General features: G+C 31.5%; 1 protein-coding gene across 3 annotated transcripts; it reads right to left on the bottom strand.

Moving 5' to 3' along the window:
* Nucleotides 1-489: 489 nt before the first annotated feature.
* LOC107613601 (chaperone protein dnaJ GFA2, mitochondrial) lies at nucleotides 490-8,148 on the bottom strand. Of its 3 annotated transcripts, none has more exons than XM_016315678.3 (18): nucleotides 7,875-8,148; nucleotides 7,666-7,756; nucleotides 7,383-7,469; nucleotides 7,068-7,150; nucleotides 5,848-5,931; nucleotides 5,684-5,722; nucleotides 5,308-5,397; nucleotides 5,110-5,160; nucleotides 4,910-4,997; nucleotides 4,726-4,790; nucleotides 4,553-4,627; nucleotides 4,236-4,308; nucleotides 3,501-3,592; nucleotides 3,207-3,278; nucleotides 1,433-1,489; nucleotides 1,301-1,349; nucleotides 1,084-1,150; nucleotides 490-954 (listed from the first exon to the last, which is right to left on the bottom strand). In XM_016315678.3, exons 1-18 carry the CDS (start codon nucleotides 7,941-7,943, stop codon nucleotides 855-857), a joined length of 1,332 nt encoding a protein of 443 aa, XP_016171164.1. In that variant the 5' UTR covers nucleotides 7,944-8,148; the 3' UTR covers nucleotides 490-854. The 3 variants fall into 3 exon arrangements, with proteins under 3 accessions (XP_016171164.1, XP_088352376.1, XP_088352375.1); XM_088496250.1 differs by having other exon boundaries at nucleotides 7,575-7,756; nucleotides 7,875-8,101; XM_088496249.1 differs by having other exon boundaries at nucleotides 7,681-7,756; nucleotides 7,875-8,101.
* Between the last annotated feature and the right edge of the window lie 4,132 nt (nucleotides 8,149-12,280).

Below are 12,280 nucleotides of genomic sequence, written 5' to 3'. Positions count from 1 at the left end.
ACATCTAAAATGCAGATATAAGAAACATCTGAATGATACATTTTTTTTAGTAGTTTGCTATTATTTATTTTTTATTGTACATTTCCAAAAAAATTCTCAAAACCTCTAAAATTTAAAAATTTGAAATCTAAGTATAACAAACATCCAAAAATGATGTTTTTTTTGTTACCATAATTAAAAGAGTTATTGTGTTCAGATTTAGGATGTCTTTCGGCTAGGTTTTAGATGTTCTTTTATAATAATTTTAAATGTTTACTTTTATTATGTTTTGAATATTTTTTTTGTCCAATTTTAAATATTCTTTTTACAATAATCTTAAATATTTGTTTTTTTATTTGATTTTAGATTTTTTTTATATTAAATTTTAAATTTTTTTTTTACCTAGCATGATTGTAAAACAAAAATTTTAATGTGGTAACAGAAACAAAAATGGTAACAGATGACTCCATGATCTACTCAATACAAAAGGCTCCTGAAGAAAAGAGCAACAAACGTAAAAGTGGTAATATTTTTATTCCAATTGAAGAACTATCTCGTTGGCGTATAGCCCCGGATTCAAAGATGAGTAAAGTTTTCTTGACTTGCACCCATTCTTATAGGGTTTTATTTACAGACTAGATTACTATGGTCTACATGTGCTTCAAGAGCTTGTATTATAATTCAATTGAAATTGTGAACATCACTTGTTATGGAAAAAAATGATATAATATTATATTACTACATACAATCAAAAGTGGATGGGATCAAAAAATACCAATCCTTAATTCTCCTACAAAACTTAAACGGCAGGTTGCTTCCCCGCCTAGTTGAGCATGATTTGTTAATAAATGACTAATTTTAACTCTGCAGAAGTTTCATCCAGAAGCAGAAGCAGCTCTCTCTTTGTTATCGAATTCCCCTTGCTCTTCCTTGGCAAATTCCTCAATCAATTCCCGTTGTCTCTCTGTCAGGTTTCTGCAATCATAAGGAAGGTATTTACAGTAAAATAAACTTGTATCACCTGGGCCTAGGAGGCTTTCGTTCTTCGGAAGAAGATTTAACAGTTTATAAACTACACCGAGCAACATCAAATATAACACTCACGCTGGGATGCCGACGTTAAAATGAACATATTGATCCCCAAATGTATAAGAATTCCGGGACTTGATCCCTGAAGCGAACAAAACGGGTTAATAAATAATAAAAATAATGAAGAGACCATGAATTTTAATATCTAAGAAACAGTTATGGAATTTCAACATCTTCAACCAACACTTCCTTAATATGTCTCAATTTGCATAAATGATATCCAATTGCTTACCTTTCTTTTTTAGAACCACCTTTTGACCAGGTTGGGTACCAGGACGAACCTGCAAAGCATGGCCAGTCATTCAAGCTTCAGTTAGCAAAACAAAAATGATATAAGAGATGAAATTATAATGGCAACACAAACCTTAAGAACAACATCTCCAGTGAGTGTTGGAACATGGATGGTTCCACCCAAAATTGCCTGAAAAAAGTATTTTTTGTTAGTGTTAAATCATGAGTGTAATAGTACAAAATGCAATGACAGAAGCGAACTACAAGTATATTTGAGATCCAAAATATGGCAAGACAAATCAACAACAGAAGACCCAAGATCAGCCACAAACACCAAGACAAACCATACGAATATCATAACATTTACCAAAATCAGACACATTCATGATTGACAGAATCCCAAGTCCCCAAATCCTATTACAGGTCAATAGCCTAAAAGACAAAACCAGGAATTTCTGAATGACTTTAATTTAAACCAAAGAATTGAGATTATTTCTTCTGAATTTTTTTGTTAATAGCCATTTCATGATTTCTATAAATATCAAAGAAACAATCACATATCTACATTTCTTTTGGGTCATTTCTCTTCCCCAAAACAGGGTCCTTCCCGCTATCAAATAAAATCTTGAAGCATAAGACCAAGCTCAGATTTAGTAGCAGCTATATTTAATACTGAAACTAGCAAAGGAACAATATAAAAATGATTTTACGTATAACTTGTTTGTATTGAAAATCAACAAGTTTTCAAGTTGATCAAACAGACAACGTTTGTCAATTATGTATGAATTTGTCACACAATGGACTTTCTAGATTATGCGGCTTAGCAGGCCGTCATAGAATAAGCATTCCTTGCCTATTTTCTGCAGAAGAAAGAAGGGGAAGAAAAAGGGTGCACAAATGCAAACCTCAGATTGGCAGGCAAGGGAAGGGAAACTATCCTTTACATGGGGAATGGTGAGTTTATAAAAATATTGAAGAAATCGGACTGTGGCAAGGATCATTCCCCTTTTATCTTTGTTCAGGCACCTTGTTCCCAGAAAATTGGAGATTGCCTATGGAAAAATAATTCTAAAGTCTAGCCATTTCCTATTTCAATCCAAAAAATTAAACTTTCTATAAAGGTTATATAGATCTTGATACTTAACTCTAAAAATTTCACATTATTTCCTTATCAAAATTCAAACACAGGGAAGCTGACCTTTTCCCATCCCTTTGTTTCTATTCCCTTATCTCTAAAACCTCCAAACATATACAAGGGCAACACACTTATGGTTGAGCATCAGGAACTCAAGTCTCGCATTCAGTGGAAGAATACAGATGAAATTTGAAGCACAACAGTTTATTATGCACTTCTTCAAGAACACAAATGTTATTCTTTGCTGTAATAGTGTTGGGAGAAAATAATCTAACACAGAACCAATTGATCACTTTTGTAAAGGAAGCAAACCATATTTCACATACTAAAATCACAAAATATGTCAGTCAATGAATGCTCCCTGATAGTTACAAATTTAATTAATTCCTCTCACAAAATAATAATGATAATAATAAATAAATAAATAAATTCATATTATGGAAATCTTAATTGATATTTCCTAAAATGGATCACAATTAGGTGAAAAAATATTCCCTGCAACCTGATAGGTGAACAAACCATTACACCTGATCCTAAAATATAACATGTCTACGGAGGAGAAAAACAAAATCATCCAAGAGAAAAAAAAATAATAGAAGAAAAGCATATTAGAAAGGGGCATCTTATTCAAAAATTTTGTAAACTGAAGAACCAACCAATTTGCTCCCCATTTACTACAAACTAAAACCACTACTTAAATACACGCATAAGTTAATTGATGCAAAACCTCAACCATAAATTGGCACCGCATTTGTATTTTAAGGCGCATTACCTGAGTAATACTTAAAACAGCATTTACATGAATATCAGATCCTTCTCGACGAAAGACAGGATCTTCTCGGACCTGCAAGTAGTAAAAGAGAGAAAAAAATATTGGCTTTATAAAGAGATATTAAAGGAAAAGAACACTGTTCTTCAAGCCATTTAAGTTCTGAGTTGAGTTTTGGAAGGGAACAGAGGGAAAGGGAAGGCTTGTAAATTTTACACCACAAGCCCTCCATTTCCCTTCCCATCCCTCCAAACTCCCAACTCACAAAAAAACCCCTCAAGAGAATGAGTCTTTTACCTTGAGAGTAACATAAAGATCACCAGGGTGATCCCCATCAGGATCTACACCACCACTTCTACATATTTTTAGAGTTTCATTGTTGTCCATCCCTGCAAATGTATAAATATGTAGAACCTTCACCTTTTCATATAAGAACTAAGGAAAATGAATCAACAAGAATGAAATGCATCATTGCATCGTGAATAGCATCTACTCATGACTGTCCATTTACCAGCATCTATGGCAGACTTGATTTTAATAGAAAGGCATGATAAAATCCACATTTATCCAGATTATTCCAAACTATGTTCTAAATTTTTAAACTTTACTATGCTAAAAATTAATAGTTACTTTTCTGTGTATATGTTAATTTTAATATTATCTCATATAATTGATTTGATCTCTTCACACCAAAATTTAAGCTGAACAGCATGAAGTAATATGTAATGGAGTGATCTTTCATCCTTCCTATAAATATATATATTAACAATCATGCATTAGGATAAACTTCAAAAAATTGTCTAGATAGAAATAGAATAAGAGGTAGAGTGACATACATTGATAGGTAATTGACTATAAATTATGAACCTCAGTAGACAGTGAGACTATAATACAAGTGGCTAGAACAATTAAGAGGAGAATCCCAAGAATGAGAGAAGCTTTTTCATTTGACATTGTAACTTACTAACTTTGTATGCCAAAGGAACAGGATTTACTTAACTAAATCCAAAACTTCCAAACAATAATGCTTACCAGGCGCAATATCCAATTTGACGGACTTTGTTCCTTTAATTACTTTTGCACCTTTGCATGACTTGCAGAAATTCTGATGCCAATATGAAAACAAGATTTTAATAATTTTTCCAGAAAACAACTAATGCAGCATGTGGTAAACTTAGTGTGATTCATCACATGATTTATTGATAAAATTAAGGAGGAACTATAAGAAAATAAGATCAACTATAAGCAAGTTACATGAATCACAGCTAAGTACATCATATCTGAACCGTTAGATACTACAATGTACTAAAAGTAATAGAATTGATCTAAACACATTGTTTACATCATACCTTTACAATTTTGCCCATTCCCTTACATGTACCACATGTTTTCTCCATCCTAAATATGCCAGCTTGTACATATGTCTGGACATGCATATCGAAACAATCAGTTTAACAGGAAATTATTTAAACTTATAACATGATTGAAGAAGGTTACATTCAAATTTCAAAATGGTACATACCATTCCTGTCCCTTTACAGCGTTTACAAGTTTCAGGTTTTGTACCAGGAGGAACACCACTCCCACCTGCAAATGTTGAGAGAATCTGTGACAAGTGCACTAGCTTTACAAACTATGGTGGTGAATAAAGTGGTTACAAGGGGGAAAAAATTCCTGTATAAAAATTAGTGTGCTGATGCACATACCACAAGTTTGGCAACGCACATCTGTTTGATATGTAATAGTTTTGGTACATCCCATGACTGCTTCCATAAATGATAATTCCACAAAAGTCTGAATAAAAAGAAAAAAATAAAATAATAAAAAAAAAACACATTTGGACGCATTTCCTCAAGAAATTCCTTAGCATATAATAAAGACATCCAAATATGAAGAAAAACAGAACCTTGACATCCTCTCCACCAATATTCTGATGAAAAAAGTTCTTGACAAAATCCTGATCACAAGTCATCATTGACAAAATTGCAAGAGAATTAAACGAAACCAAATTAGATATCAAACATGGGGTATATAAATAATTCAGAGATATTTATATTTCTTTAATGATTGGTTAAAATGAGGGGAGAAACTAATAACGAATTACATGATCACGGAATATCTGCTCAAACGGATTAAATCCACTGCTATCTCCAAAACCAGTGCTTTGTTGGTTTACATAAGCATCATGACCAACCTACATAATGAGATTTAAAGCATATAAATAAGAGACAATAACAATACTCTGAAAAGAGACATGTGAATTGTTTCCCCACCATCCCAACCATCTGTTTTGTCAAATATCTATACATCAATACATGAGCTTCTTGTGCACCACAGAACACCCCAGTATTTCTTTGTAATACTAATACTGTTATTACTCAACAAAAATCAATAATATATCCTACAGTTTTTCCCAATACGGTATATGATTCAAAAAAAGTTCAAAGGAGCCAAAAGAGATATCTGGAAAGAAGTAATACCTCATCATACTGTTGACGCTTCTCTTCATCCTTCAAAACCTAACGAATTGCCAAAAGAAGGGAAGCAAAGGTCAGGAAATTAGTTCTCATTTCATTAGTCATGTGATCAAAAACTCTGTAGTCAGGATGATAACAAGAAATTTAAAAAAAAAAAAAAGGTAAACCTCATATGCCATTGAAACTTCTTGAAACTTCTTTTCAGCTTCAGGATCATCTTTGTTTGTGTCCGGATGAAGCTTCTTTGCAAGCTGCAGAACATGAGGAGAATTCAAGACACAGCAGAAATAAAGGTAAAATGATGAAATTTTTCAAGACAAATAATTCATGCTTATCGAACATGCTTGAAGAATTGATGTAAAGAGAAAAGGAAAGGTGAAGGGAACCAAAATATCATTCACAAACTGACAATAGTATTGCCATAGAACATGAGCAGATATTAAAAGAGTACATGGCGGAGCATATTCTGACAAAGAAATCATAAATATAAATAGACTGTAAAATTTAGACATCAAAAAGTGAAAAGCATATATGCATAATTGCATATTATAAAATAGATAAGTGAGTGCATACTTAACAAAATGCATGAGCAACATGACAAACAAATTTCACTATTATTTTCAAGTGGTGCCCCTAGGGAGATGGCTCAAGTATCTACTTAGGGCCCATTAGATAACTCTCTTAGGATAAAAACACAAAAACACCAAGAAACATAAATCTGTTTGGAAAAGGAGACAAACATATAAATAAACAAAAGGTCTCAGGTGTGGGACAAAATATTCCCAATTCTCTGTCCACCAAAAGACTAGGGACAGTAGGAACAAAAACAAAGACAACTTTTCTTCTATCTTGTCTCCTGTCTGTATATTTTAGGATTGGAGTTGTCATTAATTGAATAGAAGGGAAAGGGGAAGAATAGAGTTATATATCATTGGTTGTCCCAGCTTTTAAATGAGTAGAATTCAATAGGGTATAGTTTTATTTTCCAACTTTTATATGTATTTTTATGTATCAATGAAGATTAAAGAGTAAAATTGAATAGCTAACAACATCCAGTCTCCTCTTGACCCCCAGACTTGGGGTTACCAAAATTACTGTTCCCAGTGGCTTGGGACCTATTCCTAACCCTCTCAACACCTTCCTTTCCCTTGCATAAAATATCTCCCAAATGCATCTAGAGCCTATAGACAATGAACAGTTTCCTTAACACATGGAGAAGACATGAAATTGACAAACATAAACCCAAAAAGAAGGCATGATCCCACTTGACCAGGATACGCGTCTGAAACTTTTAGCTCGGAAATAGGCTACATGTTTGTTTAAAAAACAAAATTCATATTCTGCTATCTAGATACATTTATATTCACATTGGTAAAGCAAAACCTACCCCATAGTATGCTTTCTTTACTTCAGAAGCACTTGCATTCCTACTGACACCAAGAATATCGTAATAGTCTCTTGCCAATGAAGCTGTAAAGGAGTGAGGGAAAACGGAATGTAAATAAGTGATGGGGAAAGAAGAAAATGCATACTTCAGGCTCCTTCCATTTTAGAGCATAACACCACTGAAGAGTGAAAATTCAAATGCAAAATAAAATCCATTAATTTGCAAAATTAGAAAAAGTAATTTCCAAGTTTTTTCCCCTTGTAATTATTCCATTAAGAATTAAAAAAAAGTCAATCATAATCTAACAATTAGTACCCGTGCCATGAATGGTCCTAGATGTTCCCCAATATTTATTTGCTGCTCCCAGTGGCAACCAGTTCTTCAAATTAAAACCACCTGCAGCTGCAATTAGAAAAGGAAACGAAAGCTCAGAAAAAACAAAAAATATCTCACATTGCTTCCCAAAAAAAAAACGAAACAGAACCCTTAATTCAACGTTAAACAAACCAAGAGAAACAGTCATTGGACCAGAAATGACAATAAACTTTACTGCACAACCAAATAACAAAATCACAATAAACTTTGCGTTAACAGGAACCGTTTGGAGGATAACTTGCGATGACTCTAGATGGATTGCAAAGTCCTGAATTCAGTGTCCTATAACTCCTTTGGAACACTGTCCCATATATCTGGAACTCATCCAAAAAAAAAAAAAACACAAAATTGATAAATCACAGTTCACAGAAAAACGTCAAAGAAAAACAATCTGACTCCGTCCGAATCGAGGAGAAGAGAAAGTGTGCATACGGGTTCTTTTGCCGAGAGACGGCGACGAGAAACCAAGCGGAGGAGCCTGGCGCCATTGGAGCGTACCATTGGGAAGCTCTACACGGGTTGTAATCGGGAAATGGTTAAAGGTTCAGAACGAGGGTTTGGGTTTTGTGGTAAGTTTCAATGGCCCAAAACCCCGTCGATAAACCCTAATTCCGAAGTGGAAGCTTCTAGTGTAAGAGATTTTGAGGGTGTGCAGGTGTGAAGAAAATAAAAGTAAGAGAAAGGGACAAATAGTTCCTAACCTTTTGTCTCGCGGATATTTTTATTTTTGATCATTGAAAAATATTTTTAAGTCTTTGACCTTCATAAAATTTGGATGGATCAGTTCTTGACGGAGGCATTTGGATGGCATTTGGACGGAGGGACTGATCCATCCAAGTTTTGTGAAGGTCAGGAACTTAAGTATTTTTCAATAGTCAGGAATATCCGTAGGATAAAAGGTTAGGGATCTATTTGTCATTTTCTCTAAAAGTAAAAGACCAATTCGGTCCAATTCTCTTTCCAGAATGACAACGGGATCATGGATTTTTTTTTCTAAATAAATAAAATAAGTGTTTTAATTAACGAAATATAAATTTTGGAGCGATTTTATCAAAAATATCGTATCTTTTATCTTATTTACGGTATAAATGAAATAAAATAACACATATCTGACACATTATAAACAACATAAGAAAAATAAATACATATATATATATATATAGCCTTCAGTCAAATCATTTAAATTTCTTTTTTTAGCCTTTTCTTTCACTTTATCATTTTCTAATCATATTTTCTTTTTTTAGCCTTTTCTTTCACTTTATCATTTTCTAATCATATTTTCGAATTATTTGAAGAATATGGCCCAGTATTAACGCGATTTGGCACATTGTAGGGACTTCCGACTTTAAAGTTAGTATTGTTTTTCGTTTTATGATTATATTAAAGCATGTGTTATCATAATTAGGGGTACTTTTATGGAGGCAACATGCAGTATATGTTAGGCTAATGAATATGGATATGTTTGGCAAACACGTTGAAGAGAAAAGAAGTCTGTTTGAGCTTTTTAAAAGTTTTACTTTAATGTTTGGCAATTTTTATTTTTCTGAACGCATTCTGCCAGTGAACGCACGTTCAGGAGAAGCTAAGATTTGTAGCTTCTGCGTTTCACGTTCATGGTTGTTATTACCCTTACAAAATTAGGTAAAAAATTTATTTTTTTTTACTAACTCTACCCTTTATTTTCTTCTATAAAAATAATACCAGTAACTATTACTTCTTTGTAGTTCTTCCTACTTCTTCACAATTTTTCGTTCCAATTTTTTTTTCATCAAAATCATTCAAATTTGTTTCAATCACTAGCAAATTGAATATTTTAATTTTTTATTATTTTTAGTACTCATTTTCATATTTCAACTTTTATGTTTTTTATTGTATTTTTTATTTATATTTTTTATTATATTTTTATTTATATAATAAATATTTTTATATTATTTGTGTAATATTCTTATTTCTCATGTTATGTTTTTATATGAGTTTTTTTATCATTTATTATATTATTTTTTATATGTATATTTTTTATGAAATCTTTTTTTTTTATTTTTGTTTGGCTTTGTTCATATGATTTTTTATTTACTTTATTGTATTTCTTTTATTCATATAATAAATGTTGTTGACTTTTTCTTATTTTTTATAATGCTCTAATTTTTCAGATATTTTATTGATTTTTATGATATTTTTATTATTTTTTCATATGAATTTTTTTTCTATCCTTTAGTGCATTGTATTTATGTTGTGTATGAAATTTTTTTATTTTTTATTTGATTTTATTCATATGAATTTTATTTATTTTTTATTGTATTTTTTTGTTCATATGATATATGTGGTTGATTTTATAGAATTTTTATTATTTCTTATTTGTATATTTTTGTTTCTATTCTTTGATGTACTCTAATTTTATTTTGTATTAATTTTTTTTTATTCTGACTTTGTAAAATTTGTAACTGTAATTATTATATACTACGTTTATTATTAAAAATTTTTTATAATATAAATTATGATCCTATAAAAAAGGACAAAATAAATAAAAAATTAATTATAAGTAACAATAGAGCCATAAATAATGAAAATTTATAATCCAAAATAATACTAAATTAAAGAGTACTGACAACACTAGAAAAATTATATAATATTTTCTTTTTGTCTGACATTATAAAATTTATAGTACTCTCTTTTATATTTTTAGTTTTTATTGTTTATTTTATTTATATGATAAATATTTTTTATATTATTTTTTATAGTGTTCTGATTTTGCATGTATGTAAAAAAAATTATTTAAATTGATGTCTCTTTTAGTAATTTTTCATCTAAAAGGGATTTTAAGTAGTATAATTCAAACAACATTTATTTTATTATAATCAATTTTGATATAAAAATTGCCAAACATAAATCACGTTAACCCAAACTTACTTTTCATCAAAATTAATTTTACAAAATCAATTTTATGCAAACTCCCAGTTTGCAAACCGTCATTCAAACACACGTTAGGATTGGTTTAAATGCTAAGATATGATGTTAGGCATACTTTAAAATAGATGTTAGTTAAATATTGGTTAAGGCTAATTTTTCTTTAGTCTAAGTTATTATTAAGCATATGTTTATTAATTTAGTTATTAATTAAGGTTATTAACAATTTGTAATAAGCCTAATTAAGTAGCAAAATGTTTATGTTTGTATTTACTAAATATCAAAGTAAATTATTTTTTGTTAATTTTTTTTTGTTACTTAAACTAAGTTATCAAGTTGATGGTGTAGTTGTTGGTTATTCAAGTAAATGTTTTCACTTAATCTACTATATATAGAAGATGTGAAATGAATTTTGTTATTCATTATTTAGCTAAATAATTTGATGAGTTTGGAAAACTCTAAATTAAAATTAGTGATGATTAAATATTATTAATAGAATTAATTGTAAAATTATTAATTTGAGCTTAAATTCCAATTTCCTAATTAATAATTTTGATTACCTGCAGATTGTGTCTTGGGCCAAAAAGAAAAGAAAAATATAGCAAGCCCAATGAAATATAATTTTCAGCATTGATGCAAAAGTATTTTATGATGGCTGAAATAATGTTTTGTTAATTGGGCCAGAATCTAGACAACCAAGCCCAATACAATCAGCCTTGTTCAAGAAAATGTTTAAATTGTTAGTGTGAAAGTTGGGCCAAATTCAATTATTATTAGCCCAAATCTATTTTGAAGAAGAGATCCACTAAGCTTGGTTCAAATTGGAAAAATGAGAAAGAGGGAACCATGCATGCTTCCACGGATCCCATTCCCTTCTTATGGTGGATTTCAAAGTTATTAAACTTGCTTTAATTACATTGGAACCATGAGAGAGAAAATAGCAATTGATTTAATTGCTATCATTAGTGCTACACGCTACTCAGCAAAGAGAAAGTGGGAAACTTAATTCATTTTATCAATTCCATTGATTATTGTTCAAATTTCTCTCTCTTCTCTCTCTTTTCTCCTCTAGCTTCGGTCACTTCACAGTAACTATGGAAGAAATTTTAAGCTATCAAAAGAAGGTGGAAGAAGCTAGTGTCATGGCCATTGTGATGATGGCGGTAAGAAAAAAAAATCTTTGGTATGGAGTGGCTAAGATTTTTACCACAAAAGGTAAGATGTGGTGAAGTAATCTCAAGCCTTCCATAACCAAAAATGGAAGAAGATCAATTTGGTCAGAGGAAGAAGATCCTTGGAGGGATGGCTTGTCTCTGCTTTTGCTCAACCACTACAGGAGGTAGCCATTGTAGCTACGTGGTGGATGAGACAGAAGTTGGAGTAGATGAAGCTGTCATCATCAAGAACTCATCAAGGGCTAGGAATCCTTCTTGGAGTGCAAGTCAAGATGGAAGGCTCGAATTGATAAAGCTTGGTGCAAAGGGAAGACACAGAGGTAATTGCATGTTGGGTTTTACATTCGGTCTCCTCTCCTCTCTCTCTCTCTGGCCGAACCGATTTTTGTTTGAAGAAGAAGAAGTTTAGCTTGGTTCAACAGTTTCAACCGTGGAAGCTTCCCCTTCTATAAATAAGGGAGAACAGCCAGGGCTTGAAGCAAGGAGTGAGAGTGTAAGGCATAGAGTTCTCATAGCTACCTAAGCTAACAGAAGTTCTTCTCCTTCAATGTTCTTCATTTTGTATTTTTCTGTTTAATTTTGTCTGTCTTGAGTCTCATGGAAAAAGGCAAACAATGAGGTTTGTAAGAAAAAGCCATAAAGCGGAAAAAGGCAGAGAGTGCAAAATTAAAAGAAAAAAGCCATAGATGTCCTTAGAGGTCCTTTGTACATCTGTGTTGTATTTCATGATTCTGTGGGAATCCCCTAGCAAGTTGGGTT

This window comes from Arachis ipaensis, chromosome B8 (assembly GCF_059453495.1).
Source record: "Arachis ipaensis isolate K30076 ecotype BB chromosome B8, ASM5945349v1, whole genome shotgun sequence".
Taxonomy (NCBI): domain Eukaryota; kingdom Viridiplantae; phylum Streptophyta; class Magnoliopsida; order Fabales; family Fabaceae; genus Arachis; species Arachis ipaensis.
This window is presented reverse-complemented; position numbering and strand designations above follow the sequence as displayed.